At 36.1% G+C, this 22,706-nt stretch overlaps 2 protein-coding genes across 3 annotated transcripts; one reads left to right on the top strand and one right to left on the bottom strand.

The window, feature by feature from the left end:
• Positions 1 to 256: 256 nt before the first annotated feature.
• Positions 257 to 5,172, top strand: LOC115997021 (chorismate synthase 1, chloroplastic). Its single transcript, XM_031236470.1, has 13 exons — positions 257 to 471; positions 669 to 819; positions 956 to 1,032; positions 1,127 to 1,185; positions 1,767 to 1,850; positions 1,969 to 2,061; positions 2,546 to 2,626; positions 2,794 to 2,925; positions 3,098 to 3,200; positions 3,667 to 3,761; positions 3,861 to 3,926; positions 4,392 to 4,476; positions 4,611 to 5,172. Exons 1-13 carry the CDS (start codon positions 333 to 335, stop codon positions 4,760 to 4,762), a joined length of 1,317 nt encoding a protein of 438 aa, XP_031092330.1. The 5' UTR covers positions 257 to 332; the 3' UTR covers positions 4,763 to 5,172.
• A 6,854-nt stretch (positions 5,173 to 12,026) lies between these two features.
• Positions 12,027 to 17,894, bottom strand: LOC115996823 (patatin-like protein 6). 2 transcript variants are annotated; one of them, XM_031236245.1, is made up of 3 exons: positions 16,413 to 17,894; positions 14,428 to 14,730; positions 12,027 to 12,594 (listed from the first exon to the last, which is right to left on the bottom strand). In XM_031236245.1, exons 1-2 carry the CDS (start codon positions 17,571 to 17,573, stop codon positions 14,443 to 14,445), a joined length of 1,449 nt encoding a protein of 482 aa, XP_031092105.1. In that variant the 5' UTR covers positions 17,574 to 17,894; the 3' UTR covers positions 12,027 to 12,594; positions 14,428 to 14,442. The 2 variants fall into 2 exon arrangements, with proteins under 2 accessions (XP_031092105.1, XP_031092104.1); XM_031236244.1 differs by having other exon boundaries at positions 12,027 to 12,599; positions 16,413 to 17,893.
• Positions 17,895 to 22,706: the final 4,812 nt, after the last annotated feature.

Genomic DNA, 22,706 nt, shown 5'->3' with positions numbered 1-22,706 from the left:
ATTAGCTATCAAATCAAATCTTTAAAAATTGATAATTTGAAACGTTGTAAATACTTGTAATAGGATTATGATTCATGACTTTTTTTTTTTTNTTTTTTTTTTTTTTTTTTTTTAATTTTAAAAGGGCAGTGCAGGTAGGTGGCAACCACAAACACAATAGAGCCGAACCATAAAATACCCGTTTTACCCCTCACAACAACCCACTTACCTACCGTTGAACAAGAGTCCTCTAAGCTCTAACCCAACCAACCCCTCGCTTACATATAAAAGCAGACGCTGTGTCTGGTAGGCGAAGAAGTAAGGTAGAAGAAGGCAAAAACGACGACGTAGAAATGGCGTCGTCTCTCTCAACCACCAAGCAATTCCTCGGAGCTCCGTCGTCCTCACATCTCGGATCGTTCCAGGCACCGTCCAATCTATCATCTTCCAGCCTCCAACTCCCTGCTCGGCGATCGCACACCAAACGCCTCGGTTAGCTCCCTCCCCGCGCATTTCTCATCCGTTTCTTACTGTTTCTATTCAATTCGTCAGAAAATCTGTTTAAAGTGAAATTTATAGCTTAAAATTAGCATACTGTGTGCATTTGTTGAAGTTTGGATGATTCTATTTTGAACAGTAGAAGGATATAGGAAAGCTAATTATTCATCCACTTATTGTGCAATTTACAGAGATAAAGGCTGCTGGTAGTACATTTGGAAATTATTTCCGCGTTACAACTTTCGGAGAATCTCATGGTGGAGGTGTTGGCTGCATCATTGATGGATGTCCTCCTCGGCTTCCCATTTCGGAATCTGATATGCAGGTGGAGCTTGATAGGAGGTACTGGCTATTTTTCATTCTATGTGCTCATTTATCGCCTCTGAAGTGATATACTTTAACAGTAGCACTGCTTATGCTTTAAGTGTTATAGTTGCTTATTCTCTCATATGAGTTCTCATGCAAACTTTGCATGCAGGAGGCCAGGTCAAAGCAGAATCACAACGCCTAGAAAAGAGACTGACACCTGCAAAATAGCATCTGGTGTTGCTGAAGGTTAAATCACTAACAACAATCCTGTTACATCTTTTGCCCCTTGCATTCTTAATGCACACAGTTACAGTACTAATGGCTTACGTTTTTACTGTAGGGCTAACAACTGGTTCTCCAATTAAAGTTGAAGTACCAAACACTGATCAGAGAGGAAATGTAAGGATTTATACTACTGCCTTTTAGACTCAATCACTCAAAAGAGGGAATAAAACTAGAAGTTTTTAGTGATTGTTTCATTCTGGTATTCTAATAGTTTTCTGCTGTATTCAGTTTTCTGATTTCTGAAAAAGGCTAGAGTATCATTTGTCTAGATTACAGTGATTCTATATATTGATTGAATTATGTTCTAGGATAGTATCTATGTGCATTTCTCATTGCTTAATGAAGTAATATATTTTATAATTTTTACTTGCTTGTTATTTGAAAGGTTGAAACTCTGCCTTTATGCTTTATATTTCAAAAGGAAGGTTTTTTCTATGCTTACCTGTAATGGTCCAGTGTTCTATATTAAGTATGTGAAAAGACATGTCTGGCATTATGTATTGTGCTAAAGTCCTAACAATTTTGGTTGAAAAACCAGAGTGCATTAAGTCCCCAATGAAATAGCCATCTATAAGTTGACTTTTCCCTAGAAATATAAAGTTCTCGTGTTTTGAACATTTCCCATGGGGTGTCATGTGAATTTCATACTTTACATTACCAAGTAACTTTGGGTTTTCATTATCTTGTATCCTCAGGACTACAGTGAAATGTCACTTGCATACAGGCCTTCACATGCAGATGCAACTTATGACTTCAAGTATGGAGTAAGATCAGTACAGGTAATGCCATACAAAACTGAATAAGTATTAACCTTTGGAGCTTAACAATGTCTTTATACATTTAATCAATAAATGCTGAAACTGTTTCTTGGCTGTTTTATGCATGATGACTGTATAGGGTGGTGGCAGATCTTCAGCAAGAGAAACCATTGGAAGAGTTGCTGCTGGAGCAGTTGCAAAGAAAATTCTCAAACAGTACTGTGGAACTGAGGTGGGTTACTTTCTTCTTCAAGGTTCCTGGAATACCTTCAGGCTTCAACTATAAGCATATGTTCTTATTATTACCTTGGTTTGATATATAGATGTAGACTCCCTTCTGTGTTGATGAAATTTAATCTTATAAGCATGTGAATTAAGAGCTCATATCTATGTTTCCACATATAAAAGTGACCTTTGAGATTTTAGAGGATCAGCACTCAAAAGTTAATTTATCTATTTTTCAATGCTGTAGGGATATATTCATTAACTTTAGTCTTTATAAGGCTCTGTAAACTATAAGTCTTTAAATCTGTTAGTTTATTGATACTACATGGCAATTTTATTCATTCTACTTGTTACATAACGCTAGGAACCTCTTATCCAGGGTTCTGAGTATAGTTGTATCATATTATTTCGTAGTCACTGTTATTATATTATGGAAATTTTAATTTGCATATGGTTTATCTAGTAACTTATTAGATGTTGTTTTTTTCCAGATTATTGCTTATGTTTCTCAAGTCCATAAGGTTGTACTTCCTGAGGACTTGGTTGATCACCAGACTGTGACACTAGATCAGGTAAACTATCAGTTATGTTTATGTCCATTGGTATGTTACCAAACATGGTGAAGTGCTGGTGAACTGTTTTTTGAATTTGTCTCTAGTGTAATAAATTACATTATGATAATTACAATTGCCACTTAATGTATAATTTATCTGATTTTTTCCTTACCCTCTGTTACCAGATTGAAAACAATATTTGCCGATGCCCAGATCCTGAATACGCAGAAAAGATGATAGCTGCGATTGATGCTGTTCGTGTAAAGGGGGATTCTGTTGGTGGTGTAGTTACTTGCATTGTCAGGAATGCGCCACGGGTAAGCTCTCTTCAGTCTTGTATGCTTTATAGATGGCTTGGTTGCATATGTATACATGCATTTGGAATATTGGATAAAAAGATCTGTGCTGGTTGGAAGATAACAAAATAAAACTATGCCTATGTATATTTATTTTATCCTAACTTCAAATGAGTTTGTTTACTTTTACCAGGGTCTTGGATCTCCCGTATTTGATAAACTTGAAGCTGAGCTTGCTAAAGCTTGCATGTCGTTACCTGCAACAAAAGGATTTGAGTTTGGCAGTGGCTTTGGAGGTAGATATATAGACGTTTTTAGTTTGCACATTCTTTTTCTTTTGCATTGAAGAGCCCTGTGTACTATTTGGGGTTGCAGTTACCATGGGTCCATGACCCCCTGGTATCTGGTGGCCAGTTAGCCACACTGGGCTCCTAGTATTTGGGATTGAGCTGCTATCACTACCCTGTTAGAGTGTTTGGGGGGTGGGGGGGGGGAGCTCGGGTCAGGCTCAAGACCATGCTAACTAAATATTTGCACCCTTATAGTTTGATATGTTACTTTTTGTAGCTTATCATGCTTTTTAAAGTTAGTCATTTTGCATCCTGCTTAAAAAATGTGGTAGATATGAATGTGAAGCTTTTAGGTGTTATGTCTCTGAATGGAAATCTTATATGCCAGTTGAACTAGCAAACCTGCTCACCAAATAAAAGCAAAGAAAAATATACCGTCTTGTATGGTAGTTTTGATGTCCTCTTGTCACAGGCACATTCATGACTGGTAGTGAACACAATGATGAATTTTATATGGATGAACATGGTAAAATCAGGACAAGAACCAACCGATCTGGTGGGATACAGGTATTATTTCTTAAGATCTAATACTTTGGGCATGTATATTTATATGAAAAAAGGATATTTGTTTTCTTATTGAAAGATTTGTGTTTTTGGATTGTTTAGGGTGGAATATCAAATGGAGAAGTTATTAATATGAGAATAGCTTTCAAGCCTACATCTACAATCTCAGTACGTTTCCCTCCTGTTTTTTGTATTTATATTGCCACATGGAGCTAGTGTGTACTGTTCAACACTTTTAATATTAATATTTGTTCATGAATTAAGCAGGCATCCTTTTGAAATGATATCACAGACTTGTTAAAGTTCTTGTGAATCAGACTATATTTGTTTACAAAATTTGGAAATTTTTGGATTCTATTTGGAAACTTGATGCTTGTTTCTACTTGCCTACCTTTCTATACTTATTGGCTTGCCAGTTCATTTAATGCATTGACTTGAATAGATTTTTGGTGTTATCTGTGAGTAGGCAGGCAGCCATCCTAACGTTGGTCTAGTGGCTCATAACTATGTATTTCCAACCAAGTTCTGACCCCTTTATCTGATTGTTTTTTATGAAACAACATTGTTTCTCTTAAAAAATAATAAAGTGAATACCTGGATTACGCATTTATGTGTTATTTTGATTATTCACAGAGGAAGCAGAATACAGTGACAAGAGACAAACATGAGACTGAGCTTATTGCTCGTGGTCGACATGATCCTTGTGTAGTCCCTCGAGGTTTGTTCCTGCACTCTATTTGCTCTCCGGCAGTACAGACTTGATTTGAATTGAATAGTCTATAGAATTCTTCACTATTGCATCATCATTATCATCTACTGCACTAACCAAATGATATCATGGTGATGCTACAGCTGTTCCAATGGTGGAAGCCATGGTAGCCCTTGTGCTCGTTGATCAATTAATGGCACAATATGCTCAGTGCATGCTTTTCCCAATAAACCCTGCATTACAGGAGCCCCTGGAATCAAATTCCAAGCCAGAAGCTGCTAATGCTGCCCTTTGAATGGTTGGTCGCAAAATGCTGTCTACTTTATTGCTACGTTTTTGCTTTGCTTCATCCAACGAGTGCAAGTTTTGTTTGAAGGCTATATTATACCACCAGAACTATCCTCAGAACACTGTATTATTCTGCAATGACAATTATATCTCTTTCGGATCTCTCTATTGTATTGTAGGTTGGTGATTAAACACAGTGGCAAGGCTTGTAGGAAGAATAAGGCCTTTAATTAGGCAATTTTAGGTTTTTCTACTATTTTGACTCAGACCAATTGAATTTATACTTTCTTTCCTTCCCATCATTTTCAAGAAACGCAAAACGCCATGAAATGCTTGTTATCTGTAGTCTTTGGACCTGTTTTTGGGGTGTAAGTTTCAACTTTCAGTAAACGTCGTTTTATAGTAATTTTTTTTTTATTCGAGTCCGATCTATGTTAAAAAATATTTAAAGCAAAATTTTGGCATGTGAATGGATCAGTGTAATTGTTTTTTTTTTTTTTTAAGATCATTAGGACGGAGAATATTCGAAATAAACCGTTAACCGCTAGTTACCAAGAATAACACCCTCTATTGTCTTGGAATATCCATCCTATCCTACGACCAAATCTTCCCATCAAATGTGTTCAAGGGAATGAGGCTTTATTGGCAGGAAAATGAATAGTTTTATTCTATTCTCTAAAGACATCACATACATTTGGTCTCTAAAGACATAACATAAACCTCTCATTGCCTCATTAATGTATACAAGCTTTTAGCATATTCAACATGGAACCTCAAAATAGCATAATACCCTTGAGAGTTGAGACAATTAACAACCTTGTTCGAGTTGCTTTTCAATGACAACGAGGCAAAACCCCTTGTCCCAGACCACTTAAATACCTTAAGACAAAATCAAGTTTCAAACTCGTTATGTCCATAAAATCCAATATTATACGTAAAACCTCTTAACAAGTGCCCATTAGCCTAATGTGTTCATTAATTATTTGTGATTAGATCAACTTTTAGATAAAATTTACACTAAAGATGTTAAATGTCAAACGGTCTCTAAACATGTTGATGGAGCCGTGAGGTTTAGGCCCAATGTCAATTGGGTTGGGGAAGGGAGACCCGAGTGTTAATTAGGTTGGGAAATAATTGGAGCCCAAGGGCAATGTTTTTGTATTTTAAATTGGGTCGAGAAATGAAGTTTGGAGTCAAAGTATGGAAAGATGTAAAAGTACAAAAAGCAAGCTCAAAGACAGAAAGGTTGGGTGTAAAGTAAAGGAGAGGAAGTTTGGGGTCAAAGTATGGTAAGACATAAAATATATGGTGCTATAGTACACAATTTAGCAAAAAGGACTAAGGGCACATTTGGCGGCGCGGTATGGATCACAATATGGGAAAATGAGCAATGGGGAGGAGCGGTCTGGTTAGGCCTTGGGGGCGTCGGATCACGGCTCATCGGCGAGTAGCGGATCCCGTTGGGACTGAGCGGACTGAAGCAGACTGTTGGTGAGCAACTGATGGACCGCTCCCGGGTCCACTACCCCTAGGTAGCTGGGCCTTTCCACCCCTCGGTGGGTCGGCTTGGCCATCTGTCGGCGGTTAAAGAGCCCCAACTTAGTTCGGCCACTTGGGGCAGACCACTCGGATGACCGGTGGACTACTCGGACGAACCACTTGCCGTACCGTGACTCCGTGAGGTAGAAGGGTGGGGTACGTGCATGGTCTTCAGTCGATTAATGAGGTCCTTTAATGTGCTCTACGACATGATGCGTGGAAAATGTTTGGTGGGAAAGCACGACACATGGTGGGACACGCGTATGGCAGAGGAGCGCAGACCATTATGGTCAGCGCAACTGTCTACGCCAGACGACTATGAGAGTAGTATAAAAAGCGGGGGTGTCTCGTTCAGATCATCAACACTCTTATTCTCTCTTGACTTCTCCCTCAGTCAACGAGGCAGTACGTCAATTGTCTTATGCGATCAGTTAATTAGCATTAGTAGTCCACCCCTGTGGCTGGGCTTGGTAGTTGGACCCCTTGAGCTAGATTTATCTTCTTTGTTTATTTAGTATACTTGTAGCATGTTTACATTATTTTAAGGGGGCGTTTGGTTCACGGAATCTTGGATTACCCCAGGTAATAGGATTACCTCCAGGAAGGTAATGTGGGATTTTGAGAATGTAAGATTACCTGATGTGTTTGGTTTGGATTGTGGAATATAATATTACTTTGTTTGGTTAAGGGTTATATTTTAGGTTATATGAGACAATTTACTATAATGTCCTTATATATATATATATATATATATATATATATATATATATATATATATATTTGTGTGCCTTTATTGTGTGTATTTTTATTTATTTATATGTATGAATGTATTGATGCTTAATATTAAAAAAAATAAATATATATTTTTTTGAAAATAAAAAAAATAAAAATATATATAAATATACACGCATGTATATTTAATTATATAAACATATATTTATTTTATATATGTTATTGTGTTATTATTATTATTATTATTATTATTATTATATAAGGATTAGTTAACAAGGACAAAGTTGGAATAATCTAAGGTAATCTTAGATTACCTAAAAAAACAGGGGTAATCACATTACCTTGAAACATTACCGCCACATCAGCTTTGAGGTTATATAACATTACCAGGTAATCTCATAACTTGAAACAAACAAGGTAATATAACATTACCAGATTCAGATTACCTAGATAATCTCAGATGACCCGAACCAAACGGCCCCTAAGATTATTGGGCCCTATCAATCAAATACACTTTCCGTACCCATTACTTGTTAGTTATAAATCCGATTTTATAATGAATCCGATCTATTAAAAACCATCACATGCATGTAAACAACTTGATGCAACTATGCAAGTAGAAGTAAACATTACCTTAATGAAAATGAGTTGGGCGAATTGCAGCAAATGGGCATGGCTACAATGTTCTTCTGATTTAGGGTGGACTACTTCTCCCACTCCACTCACAAATGGGTTATCAGGAGTTGGGAGGAGGCAATATATTTTCTGTAGCTACTGTGCTATATGCAAATGAGCTGCCCCATTTCTCCCTCTACGCATAAAACCATATATGCAAGACTAATACACAAGTATTTAAAGACTCATAAGTTAGTTGAGGCACGAATTTTTTTCATTCACCAATATTAAGGTAAGAGCAATGAGAAACCAGTTTTAAATTTGAAGTTCAAACTTATAAAACCATTCACGATTCATTGGCACTCACATACTATGTTATAGGTAAACAAACTAAGTTCCCATTACAATTGTAATAAGCTACAAATAATTGCCTTTTTGCATGGTCGGATACAGTTTATTTTTGGCATACAACATCCAAAATCTCATTACCCTGAAAATAATATGAATTTGATTTGAATCATACAAGTAGAGTTAAATTCTTACCAGAAAAAAAACTCTGATTTTAACATGACACATCTTATAAGTCAATATATATATTTTTTTTTCAAAAGTTATCTCGAAAAGATAAAATGAGCTACAAATCATATAAAGTATTGTTTAACCAATCCAATAAAGCCAACAAATTGCATGTCTATATTTTTTTAGGAGTTCAGTCAAAGAAGAGAATTCCAGACTCAGCGGCAAGAGATCATTCAATCTAAAATCTAAATTAATTTTATTATTAATAATTACATGTTAGGCAGTCAATGGGTACATTCTTTCGCATCCAATGCAAAGCAAGCTTTAATTCTGCCTAATAAGAAAAATGCATTTTGTATATGGAACTTTCTTACTTGCAAGCAAGCATAATCTTCAAGTCTACAAGCAAGCAATCTTGGCACGTCATATAATTAAACATTAATTAAAATTATCTTTTTGAGATGGGATGGCTTCCATCTTTTCAGTATTATAAGCATTCTACCTATTAGAATAATGATGGACTCACCTGAATTGTGATTCAGCGGCAAGAGACTCATTTATCCTTACCAAAGGTTTGGCCGGGTTCTATCTTTGAAATCGAGTATGGAGTAGTCTTAAATTTGCTAGTCTCACTCAAAGTGGTGCCTACAATTCAGCGAGGGGTTTAGTCAGCGGTGAAAATCCTGGGTACACATAAAAAAAAAAAAAAAGAATAATAATAATGATGGAGTAACCCCAATCAAATTGATTGCACAGGTAGTTTGGTAACCATAATATCTCAAGTTTGACTTCTTATAAGAGTTGTATATTGACCTTTCGAGTTGCAGCCGTAATTTTTCAAAACGAACTTCACCCAAAGTGTACTTTTAAATAACAGTTTACAAATTCAAAGTATTAGAATACCATTTTTTTTTATCAATTCTTTAAATTAAAGCATATGTATACACACACCGCCAATCAATATAAACTAAAAATAATAATAAATAAATGAATAAAGATGAAAGACTAGGACGTGTAACGAGGTGCTAACACACTTTATCTTAATCACGTCTTAATCTCCTTTTCAAATATGTCACGCTTCAATTCAATTTACTTTAATTATTTTCATTAAACAATCCAAATAATTTCATTGTTGTCGTGTCTGAGAGGGACGCTCTCCTGCCCCACAGCCCACCTCCCACCTCCATTGTTATCGTGCTTGTTGCATCCCGCAAAATAAAATTAATCTAATTAAGTCACAATCGGTCCTCATTCTAAAGAACTCTTTCAACGGCAAAATTGGATTTAATTTGTTATTGCAATTTGTGTGTGTACTATGATAATTTGTAATTTGTTCTTTGTGATACAAAAATTGAATCGATATCTATTTGTTATGTAACTAAGCAGTTTGAAACAATTGATAGGCAAACTACTCAACTACGATATTAGAGTTTTGACTCTCGTGAAAGGTTGCACGAATATGAGCTGTCATCAATCCCCTTCTCTGTCACGTATAAAGACATACTATGACTTTGAATCTTCTTGATCTCGTACAATAAATTTTCTTATTTTAATGACTCGATATTGAATATTGAAACTAAGGCAATGTTTACTTTAATTCCTCACATTTTCTTTTTTATTTTTTATTTTCATTGGTCACGAAAATAACTATTGTACTCTAATCAAGTTAGGCTTAATTTTGGGTTTAAATGCATGTTAATAATAGGAAAAAATGCCAAATAGACCACTAAAAAATAGAACTAAAAAAATCATTAAATAAGTCAAATATGTTCAATTTAAACATTTTTCAAAATTATCTAGTAAAATCGGATCATAATACTTACATAGTATGTACTAAGAATTGTCATTTCTTCTGTCGTACAAACTAAGATGAAAGATTGAAATGTTTTCAACTTAAATTACAATAAAAGAAATTATTAAAGCATCTCGATTGTGCATATATATTTTGCTTGTTTAATGTATTTTTTTGAATTTTACACTTGTTTAATAATATATAGGTTGGGGATGATTAGCATTTCAAATAGTTGAAGAGAAAGATATCTATAAAGAAGACTCCGGAATGAAGTTAGGCCTTTCGTTTCTTCCCCAACATTATAATTGTATTATATATCCAATTGAATTATTAGGTATAGTGGGAGACTTCAAATAATTGTCATTATTCACAAAGACAACAAGCATTAATTATAATATCACATGTTGGACTGTAACTAAACTATCCATATTGGATATTATAATTAATTAATTAACATGTCTCATTATCTTGAGTTGTGATTGAGTTAGTCGAGTTCATTGCCTATGATCTTTCTAGTATAATTTATATCTCTTGTGTAATTTATGGACATACATGAACATGGTTTATCTAGTGCACACCATTTAATAGTGTTATTACACATTTTTCTTGTCAAAAAAATCACAAAAATTTCTTTATGTGCTAAATTAAAGGAAATTAAAGTAATGATGAACTTTGACTTCATATCGAAGGAATCTTGGGCACAAAAAATATAAGCAAAAAATATGAATTCATATCTCATTTCTTTGTTGTAATCTATAACATGGACTCTGATTTGTTGCAATAATTAAGAACCTAATTCAATTCAATTGAAGTATATGTTCCATCTCAATTAAAAGTCTAAGTTAATAGTTGATTACTTGGATGGCACATTTATGTTTATATATATTATATGCTCAACATGTTTCTTTACATGTGTAGGCCAATTATTTTTTGATGAGTTCCAAGCAATATGTGAACTACAGTCTCTTTTTTATCAGGTGACATGGAGATTCAAACCCATGATCTTTGGCGTGAGGTTAGCTCTGATACAAAATTGAATTATGTGTTTCATCTAAACTAAAACTTAAGCTAATAGTTGATTAGTTGGATTGTAGATTTATATTTATGTATTATATTATATGCTAAACAAATTCCATGTATGACGTATTGGAAACAATAATTGACCAATTCAATTATGCCATATGACATTTTAGCTGAGTTTATGTTTGTAGTCTTTTTTTTTTATATATATATAAATATTTTTGTCTTGTCATGTTAAATGGAATTGTTACTCTTTATTGAGAAAGCTTTTCCCCCTTTTGAAACAGACAAGGTGATGTGAAAGACAAATAAAATGAGAAAGAAAAAATTAAGTTATAGTGTTAAATTTTGAAAAAAAAAAATATTCCTAATTCTGGGATTTGATTAAAAATAAAAAATAAAAGAACATTGGTGTTTCAATTTCTCTCCCAGACAATTCTTGATAAAAAAACTCAAAATTAGGTTAAACCAATAATTTCGCTCTTACCTAGCTTGCAAGAATTTGGATTAATATCATTATATTCCTAACACAAATCAAAGATCGATTGACTTAATTGGTTACATGAGTAAATTAGGCATATCTGATCTACCATGACTAAATTTCAGGGATGATGGAAGTTGGTAGCTACATGCCTACAAGGATATTCTGGACTTATTAGAAGACATTGAAACAAACAAAAAAAAGTGTAATTAGCAATAATGGCGATCAAATCATATTTGGGATTTATGATGTAATTAGTCCATGATTAAGGTTAATTAGCATACAAAACGACAACCTATTGATGGTACAATGATTAAAACAAAATTAGGTGTAGATAGCTTAGTGGAATATTTTTGGATGATATGATAATTGGGGTGTGGAAAGACAAATTTGGCAAAATCCTATATTCCAATTCATTAGGACTATATATAGTGTGATGACCTCTCTGTTATCATTCCGAATGAGTGATCATAGGTCCGAGCCTCGGTAGTAGAAGTTTAGATTATAGAATAAATTTTTTGAGCTGAAAATGTTTAAGAAAGTATAAAACAGATACACTAGAAAGACCTGCTATTGATTACTAAATATATCTTTATTGACTCATTATTCAAAATTATTTAGTGTTAATTTGCATTAGTAGTACCATCACACCCTTTTTCCAATCTCAACCAGTATAACCACAGTTAAAGGAGAACATTTCCAATCACCAGACAAAGAATGAAGTTTCCCTATAATCATGAATTCTCTTACTTTTCTTCATAATTGTAGTCACAAGCCATTTTTTAAGGACTGCCACAAAAGACAAGGGTACTTGTACCCACCCACCCCCCAAAAGAAAATCAGATTATCCCTGGCTCCAAATTCTTGAATGAATGAATATACATCAAATGGGATTTGCATTTGCTTTCATCTTTTCAGAGTGGAAAGGCCACCAGAATGCCTGCCCTCAGCCAGACAAAGAATCCCACACATAATCTCTATCCCTGTTTTTATATGTAGTTTTTACAGTTGAGGCTGCCCTTTTCACACATCTCTCTTCCAAAGTAAAAGTTGCTCCTACTTTTACACTTCTTTTCTTCACTTTTTTTTTTCCAATTTACTTTTACCTTCAGACTCACATTTCAGTCTCTCCAGTCTCCACCTGCACTGAGAAATGGAGCACAAAATTACTGAGTGCTGTCATTAAATAGGAACAAGGTAAACAAGGATGGAGATATCAGGTGTAGAGACTACATATAACTAAATAATCAATGACAACTTTTTTTTTTTTTTTTTGTTTTAACGCTCCAGGTGAAGCCCGCCTGTGGCCTTGGTTGGCAAAGGACCACAAAGAGGAAAATCAATCTAAGTTGTCTATAACTGACTAGCTCAAACCAAGAAGACTAATAGACAACTCTAAACTGTTTGACCAACTTTACTGGGGTGCTCGCATGACAACAACTTTTTTATGGGTGGACATAAATAGTAAGTGCAATTGCTTTATCATCTAAATTTCTCTTTAATATAGGCAAGTGGTGTCAAGTAACACCCGGGAATGTTTATAATTTAGGTACAAATCTCACCTAACGTGATAAGATTTTACAAGGAGTATCATTTTTTGTCGAACTAATTGGCGTGTACTGAAAACCAACTCACTCAGCAGGCAATTTACATAATGTAGCTCTAGTCAGATGTACATAATGTAGCTTTAGTGTCCTTGGGTGCATTGGTATTTGGTAGGGGTATTAAGTTTTTTGAATTATGGGACTACATTATCAGCAGCTTTCTCTTCTTTTAAACAAGACCTTTCTTTTGACTATTCTTCTCTGTTGGATACAAGGACTAGAGGTCACTCTACTATCTGACAAGCTGTTTTGCCTAATAATTTTGTTTTAAATAGCAGGTTTAATCATAGGAGCCAACAACTTCAATTATGGTCACTTAAACCTTATGAGAGAAGGTGACAAAGATGTAGCCAATTACCATATTGCTTTAAATTAACATATTAAAGTGCATAATCATGTGGTGGGGTTGGGGGAGGGGGGGAATCTTAATTTTTGACTAATAAGTTGATACCTTGAGATTATTCACCTAAACAACAATCAAAATTCAACACTTTGGTGGCTACACAGTTCATTATCTTGAAATTCTGGTCTTAACGGACAACAGCAAACTTAACTTTAACTTTTTTGGGTGAAACCCGCAGGCCGCAGTCACTATCCGAGGCCCGAGGGTGATCTTAACTGACAAAGGAAGTAAACCAGGCTAAATTGCCATACCGGTTTAAACCAAGAAAACTAATAGGTCGCACTCACTAGGAGTCGAACTTAAAACCTTGAGATTGCTATATAAACAATTTGACTAATTTAGTTGCAGTTGCCCACTTGCCCTAGCAAACTTTAACTTTGTTTGACTAGAATAGAGTCATAGGCTAGGACTTTTATCATGCTGTTCTGACAACCCAGATGCAATAAAACAAAAACTAAAAACCAGTCAAAACTTAGAAAGAATACTTCAATGGAAACTCAACATCTCCAACACTACCCTCCCTACTCCCTACTCTAAAGAGGAGTTGGCAAGCCCAACCTATAGGAAAAAGTTAAAGAAAAAGGAAACTTGCCCCAACAGTCAACCACAACATGAGAAAAAAAAAAAAGAGTCACTTTCATTAATTTAATTTCTTTTCCAGACTACAGAAAGTCTCCCATCAGCCCATCACTGTGACCTTTTGGCCTTATGCCCCCATACACTGTCACTATTGCAACCAACCTTGAAGAAGCTGAGGAAAATGTGCCCACTAGTGTGTCCTTCATTATTAACATCTTGTGGCTATGGTTCACAAATCCTAACATATTACTGGGCTAATGGTTTTGCATTTACATGATTTTGTTCCAGTTTGTAACATAATGGGACCTAGTTGATATCAGCATGCTTAGGTCACTGGTAAAGAAAACAAATGCTACCGTAAAGTAAAAAAGGAGCGGGTGAAGCTTACTGCTTTAGTTTTTGATTATTTGAGCGTTGTTGTTTGGGAAGCCTTCGAGGAAGCTTGCTTGAATGCAACAGTGGGAGCTATACGGCAACTCCTCCTCTGATGCTCTTGCACAAGTTCTGCAGCAAACCAGTCGAGTTTCTCGGAATTGCTTTGCTCTCCAACCCTCTTGCCACCGAAAAGAACAGATTCTACGTTTTTCTGTTTCAGCATCTCGTCTGCTATCCCCACGAGCAATTTGACGTTGTTAGGACTCGAATCAGCATCTGCGCTCACCCCACAACGACCACCACTCGACCCACTAGCCTGTCATCAACAAATCGCGTGTTAGAACAAGCAGTGTTCATTTAATTATCAAGCTTCCATTGAAAATTAATCCAGTGTCATTGAGAACAAAGCAAATAGTTTCCTGATTGGGATATTATAATTGCAACCTGCAATCACTGAAGCTAAGGGCCAATCATTCAAACTTGGAACTGTTCAAAATTCCTTATGAAAGTACTCAATCATCACTGTATGGCTCATTTCTTTGACTTGCCTTATAAGGTCTACTCAAAATTAGAGAAAGAGAACTCCATAAAAAGCTCAGTTTCCACATTTCTATATCTTTTCCCCTCGATGAAGGAGAAAAACAGAGAAAAAGATAGCCCTGGGAAAGAGTAAATGAGAACAAGGGATAAGGGAGTTAAGAGGTCCAATCAGTACTGCAATGTACAATTTTGCAATGAATGACAATGGAAGGACCAAATTGACCATAATAGAACAGCAGAACAGTAACCACAGCCACAGTTCAGCAAACAGTTTTAGGTGAAACACCAGAATGGTAAAACAACATGGAACAACCCACCCCTGACCCCCCTGCCCCTTCCAGCTCACCTCTCTGTGTCAAGGAACTGTTTGTCGGTAAACCCAATCTTTAATTTTCTATAATTTCCCCATCACCCATTCACCCATTGCTACTAATGCAATTATGGAACTTTAACATACTCTAGTAAAAGCCCTTGGAGACACAATTGACAACTTGCATCAGATATCAATCTCAATTCTATTCCCATTTATTGAATGACCAAACATCAGAAAATGGACTGTCCTTTCATTCCCATTAAGGGGACACCTCACCTGCCCTAAAGCCTCAGCGAAAGAGGTAAATTGCCAGAATAGTCCATAGGTTTCTCCAAGTGTTTGTATAAAAACAAGGCTGAATCACACACTATATTAAAAGGTCTTATTCTTTGAAAATGGCAATGGCACTTGTGCCTAAATCATTATAGTAATAATGCAACATAACCCGTACTTTGCAACCTTAAATTCTTAAACATGAAGCCTTGTAAAGTTGTTAGTGATGACAAGCCAACAGACATGAATCTTTTATGCTGTCATTTTCTATAAAACAGGACAATTACTCAATATTAAGTCTTGATTAACTAAAGAAAGAGTAAATCCTATATAAAAAAAAACATGTTCCATGATCAAGAATTTGGCATTGAAATCCAAATTGTAGTACATTGATTGCACATAATTTTCCAGCGCACACAAAAGGCCAAATTCTCTCACCCCACAACCCCACACTTGGCCCTACACTGTCTCAATAGACTGTCCAAGAATCAACTGAGCTGTCCATACAAGACACTTGGACCCTACATTGTGTCTCAATAGATACGAGATCGACCAAGAACCAACTGAACTGTCTATACATGAAAACTCTGATCAGACACCAGTTGTGGTGGTGTTCAGTTGGCAGAAAATTAAATTGCATCCGCACAAAACACGGTGCGGCGCACGTTAGATTCAACCCATACCCAGACAGCCGGACACCCTTCCCCAGCCTGTCTGAGTGTCGACCCATGCAAATTGTGACCAAAACATCCCAAAACCATTTAATATATAATGCGAAGATTTATGAAAAAAAANAAAAAAAAAAAAAAAAAAAAAAAAAAAAAGGGAAAAATTAAGGATTACGGCGCACGTTAGAAGGCGCACGTACGTACCTGAATGCGCACGTAATTGGTGCTACGGGAATGGCCGAAAGCCATGGCGACGGCGTGGTCAACCAGCTCGGCGGAGCAGTCGCCGGAGATGCGGGCCATGGGCCGAGCCCAGTCCTTGGCTTTCCACCCCTTGACTTGCTCGAACTTGAAACTGCCTTCTAGAAGTTGACCGGTGCCGATTGAGAGGACCAGAATGTCTTCGACTCCTCTAACGAAGGGGAATTCCTGTTTGTTATGGAGCACGTGTGTAATCGCCGCCGCCGTCGGGTTACACATGGCTAAACCGCCGTCGACCGCCACGCACCGGGTCGAACCGTCCACGGACCGCATGCAAACCGGGTCGAACACTCCCGGTTCAGACGACGTGGCGCGGCAGACCTCCCAGAGCCGGAAGTCGAAGCTGTCGGTCTCGAGGGCGTCGGCTCGGGAGAACAGAAACGGCGCCGTACTGGACAGGTCGTAGCACGGAATCAAAACCGGTTTTAATGTGTCCTTTAACGTCAAGTTCCGGCCGGTTTTCGTTTTCCCATCCGAAACCGTAAAAGCCTCCCTCATTGCCTTCTCCAAAGCGGCCGTGGCTGAACCGGGTCCACCACCGCTGAAAAGTCGCCTGAAAATCCCATTAGAGCTAGAGCCTCTAGACGAATAAATTTTCCTCCCATTCTCCGCCAAAAACCTCCACGTATCATCGGCGGTGAAAATCGGACGGTTTTGATCCTTCGTCCCGAACAGCATCGCCGTGAAAATCCCGCCGACGCCGGAGCCGGCGGCGACGTCGAAGTAATCGGCGATTCTAGCATCCGGATTCCCCGATTTCTCCTTCAACGCCTGTTCCAAATAACCTAGGGCTTTCCCGGAGAGGATGCTCCTCATTCCACCGCCGTCAATGCTCAGAACGCAGATTTTCCCTCTCTGATTTTTGATAGCTTGCACGCCGTCGTCTTCCCTATCCCCTGCCGGCGACGTGGAAACCGCCTCGTTTCTGCCGAGCTCAACGGCGGGAGTGATGGTCTTAGGAATCCAAACCTTCTGATCATCATAACCAAACAAAAATTTGCTCTCAAGGATGGAAAAGATCTCGTAGCTCAACTTATCCGTATCTATACTCGGCTCTTGCAAATCTCCTCCGGTTTGGACCACGTTTGAATGCGCAAACTCCATTATTTCTCCAAACAATCACAAAATTCAAACCATAACACACCCTCTATACTCACAAGTTCCGCCCCAATAACTCGCCTGATTAGAACACCGCTATCTTGACACCATTATTTCTATCCAAATATATCCGCAAGTGTCTTATACATCTATATATAGATACACGTCCGGCTCCAGATAGAAAAAAAATGATTTGACGAAATTTGGTAGTTTTTGTTGTAGGGGAGGGGTGTTCAGGTTGAGTTTTGGGGTGGGAGAAAGAAGGAAGAAGAAAACAGAGGATATGATGAGAGAGAAAGAAAACACATTTGCAGCCTGGGAGTATGTCTGTTCCGTTGGCTTTAAAAACCCACGCAGCCATTTTTTGTATTCTTTCTCGTCAATTTCGCAATTTCGCTTCTTTGCGGGGACCAAAATGAAAAAACTCTACCGCGGGATTTTTTATTTATTTATTTATTAGGTCATCCCATTTGTGGGTTTTAGGGAGATTTTGGAATAATAAAATCTATGAAAAGAGTTTTTAACAACTGTCTCACTGTACGTCGGGTCGGATCGGGTCAAAATACAAATGTTATACTTATATGCTCAAATATAATATTAATTAGAAATAAAATTTTTGTACTACGGGTAAATGTAATACTTTTGAGAGAAAATACAATACTTTTACATTTTAATTTAAAAGTATTACATTTTTTTCCTCAAAAGTATTATATTTTTCTTTATAAGTAAGGGGCACTTGTCAACATTACTTATCTATGAAAAATGTATTACTTTTTCTCTTATAAGTAACCAAAATTGTATCCTGATTAGTATTTTATTTGAGCATATAAGTATGACATTTGCATGTTGTTTTGACCTGACCCGACTCATGAATAAGAATCGGTAAGACGGTCTCACACAAGTGTGACCTTTTAACAAATGTGAGGGGTGAGATTTAGGTGAGTTTTTTCTCCTGAAGGGGGAGATTCTAGCAAGTTTTGTGGGCCACACTGGCCACTGGGGAGAAGACACTGTGCCTCACGTGTGTGAGGGGTAGTTCTCGCGCCCAAGCGAGTGTGCGCATTGGGTGCGTAAATGTATTTTTTTCAGTTTTTTGTTTAGTTTTTTTTCTTTTTTTTTCCTCCATTCTCATTTTCTTTTTTTTAATCATACCTGCAAAATCTTCTCAAAAATCTTATGAAAGTTTGCACTTTGCAGGCAGTATCTGATTATATAAATTAGATACATTATATATATAGAGAGAGTAAATTGCACTTTTGGTCCTATGACTATAAGACTCCTGTTAATTGCAACACTTGACTTTAAAAACTAACAAATTAGTCCATTAACTATGCTTTTTTTAACAGATTTGGTCTTCCCGGCCCTGTCAAATTTGACCGGAAAGTAATAACCCAATTTTAATTATTTATAAGTGAGGGTAAAACGGTCATTTTACAAGCTTCTTCTTCCTTGCAATGGCAATGGCAACTCGGCGATGCAATTCCTGCAATTAACGAAATCCGGCGGAATCAACACTTGCAAGTAACGAATTGATAATCAATTTGCTCTTCCAAATTTTGCAGCACCCTTCTAAGAAACATCAATCATCTTCAATTTGACTATAAGTTCATCCAACAAGTCATTGACAAAATTGACGATGATGACAATCCATTTTCCGATCTGAAGAAATAAATTAGCTTGAAATCCAAGAGGAAAACAGTGGCGAGGAAGATGAAATTGGTTAGATATTTCAACAAGGTTTCTGGGGTGTGCTACAAAATCACTCAATCCAAAAATCCTACAAAATCACTCAATCCAGAAATCCGCCGCCGTCCCGTTCATGGCAACCGGAGCTCACTCAGTGGAGCTTCCCACCAGCACCGTTCATGGAGACACACAGATCTGAACCAAAACCAGTGATGCACCACAGTGATCTGAACCAAAACCAGTGTCAGATCTGAACAAAAAACTCATGCTTCATCGAATCACCGCCTCACGCCGGAGCTTCGCCACTGCTCCAGTTGCCACCCTTGCCCTCGATGCTCTACCCTGCCGGAAGGAACAGAGGTCGTCGGAGGAGAAGACGGAGGTCCATGGGGCCGGCCGGCGATCTGTTCGACTGGCTTTGCAGATTTGCTTCTGTTCGATTGGCTTTGGAGACTGGTATTTCTACTCGACTGGCTTCTGATTCTACATCATATCATTCCACGCATCAACATATTGCCCTCACATAGTTGCCGGCGAGCAAGTGCAAGGAAGAAGAAGACCTCATAAAATGACCATTTTGCCCTCACTTATAAATAATTAAAATTGGATTATGATTTTCCGGCGACATTTGACCGGTGATCTGGTCGGAAGGATCAAATCTGTTAAAAAAACATAATTAATGGATTAATTTGTTAGTTTTTAAAGTCAAGTGTTACAATTAACAGGAGTCCTATAGTCATAGGACCAAAAGTGTAATTTACTATATATATATATATATATATAATATCTCAAAAAAGTGACATTTTGTGTGGAACTCAAATGTAAATGTTATTTATTTTAATTTTAATTTTTTAAAAATATACCCACTAGGTGTCTCCCAATTCAAATAGCCATGGTTTGTTTTGCCCATTCGAGTGTTCTTTGACGATGACATCATAGGCACCAGACCCTTGGTTTGTCTGTGCTGTTTCGAATGATCGAGTTTAAAAGGTAAGCAGCTAGGGAAGCATTTATTCCCAAGCAATAGAGCTTGGAGTTCATATTGATGCCTTAGTCCATTTCGAGATAGAAATCTACTATGTTGACAATCATGAGTGTCGAAAATGCATATAAACATCTATAACTGCAAATTTATATAAAGAAAGAAGCATCGTAGTTAACATTAAGATTTGAAAATACAAAATTGAATGCAATAACAGTTGAATTCATTGTGATTCTCCCCAGTGAGAGGTCATGGGTTCGAGCCTCAATGGGGACAATGTTGACTTTGTTGGGTTTCAGTAGGTTGAGAAAGTATAAACACAGATACTACATGTAACATGGTCAATAGTATTCAAAAAAAAAAAAAAACAGTTGAATTCATTAATATATAAAATGAACATGTCAATGTGACAATGTCTACAAAGAAATAGCAATGGTTCTCAAGATTCAGACCTAGACCTTGAAGTTCAAAAACGATTATAGTCACCTACAATCATAGTTATTCAAATCGTGATAATAATAATAATAATAATAAAAAAGCTATGACTTTCTAGACACTACTAGTTGTCTTTTTTATCCTCGATAGTTGTATTTAACAAAAAGATTAATTAAATTGTTTAGAAATATTATGTACCTTCAGTTATTTATATATACATAATATGTTAATTACAAATACATAATTCGAATATTGTTTTGAAATAAGATCAACAATGCAAGAGAGATTATGGTCGTCCATGGTAAAATTTAAAGACCATTAGTCATGTAGATTATTGTATATAAAATCTAAAGGGGTGTTTGATATATAAGATTCTCATATTTTGTTTAAGTTATCTAATTTTTTTTAAGGAATATAACTTAACTGTCCATATAAGATTTTCAGCTATTTGAAGATAATATGAGATATCTTCCCTTGATTAAGTATTTTCACATTCTTTTATTTTTTTATTGTTTTTTTTTTTTACTAAGTTTGTCATTTTAACCCATTAGTTTTTCTCACCCCTCAAGACTAACAAATAACAATGTTTCTCAAACTCAAACTTTTAGTTAATTATTTTTAAATCATTTACTTATACATTTTACCATTGTCTTATTTATTTATTTTTAACTTTAAAATTTATTGAAATACATAAAAATAGGTTAAGATTATTAAAGTAAAATAACTATTATAACATAAAAATTACTCTTCAACCAAACATATTTATATTACATACCTCAATTTTAATCAAAACACAAAAATCTAATATTCTCAATAATCTAATATTCCATTATAAACCAAAAGCCCCATTAATGTATTAGAAAGTACTTTGAAAACTTTAATTTGTTAGGTAGTCCTACACAAAATATGCCAAAATTATTTATGAATACCTCTATGGCTCTATACAACAAAAGCTCATTATAAAACCACTAAGGATAATGATGAAATTTGTTAAGCATGATAAATTTCACATAAAGTGATGCTCTAGCTAGTTGTCAAATTAAAATATCATGATTGAATACCTAGTCTATCATATAAAAAAAAAAAAAGTTAATTCACATGTGATTTATAGCATGACATATATTTAGGGTATGCACAATTAATGAAAATTTAATAAATAGATAGATTTCAGTTAGGGCTGCCGTTAGTCGTAACGGAGCTCTGTAACTTATACTACAGTTCATCTCAAAAGATGGTGTCTCACATTTGTTTTTATAATATCGATGAAACTGCAGTTATACCGAAAAGGAATTGCAATTGTGTTGAAAGGAAATTGCAGTGTATATAAACTGATACTGAATAACAGTTTCACATTTTTTGGTGTATATTGTCCAATGAAACTGTAGTTATATCGAAATGATATTGTAATTGTGTTAGAAAGGAAACTGCAGTGTATTATAAAAGAAACTGTAATTGTGTTGAAAGGGATCATGCATTCCGAAAGTAAACTTTTGGGGGTGAAATTGTATTTCAGAAAAACGAAGTGATGGCTCATGCAATTATGCACTTTGGTGAATTCAAAGTCGTCACCTAATTGAAAGCGAGTCAGTCAAAATTCCAACGGTAACGAACCATTACCGACAATTTCGGTCCCCGTAATCAACGGTGCGGTTAATATTGCAGACAAGACAAACCGACTATCCTCTGCTTTTAGTTTCCCTGATTATGGTTGAATAAACGAGTCCTAATTTAATGGGGCCCATGGGCCGGATAGCGATGAGTGAGTGGCCCAAAGATGGACAGTTGGACCAATACGTGTGTGGATCGTGGGCTGGGAGCCCGTCTTCTTGTACCGACCTCAATATATAAAGGGAGTAAGTATTAGAGCAAACTAATTAGGTAGAAAACTAGAAATGGTTGAAAGTTAGAAATTAAATGTTTAATGTTATATGTATTCTAGTGATAAAATAGGATGAGTATTAAATAAGTCATTGAATTTTAATAATTTGTATAATTAGATTATTGATCAAAAATATATATATATAATTAAAATTCTC

The sequence above is a fragment of the Ipomoea triloba genome, chromosome 11, assembly GCF_003576645.1.
Source record: "Ipomoea triloba cultivar NCNSP0323 chromosome 11, ASM357664v1".
Taxonomy (NCBI): Eukaryota; Viridiplantae; Streptophyta; class Magnoliopsida; order Solanales; family Convolvulaceae; genus Ipomoea; species Ipomoea triloba.
This window is presented reverse-complemented; position numbering and strand designations above follow the sequence as displayed.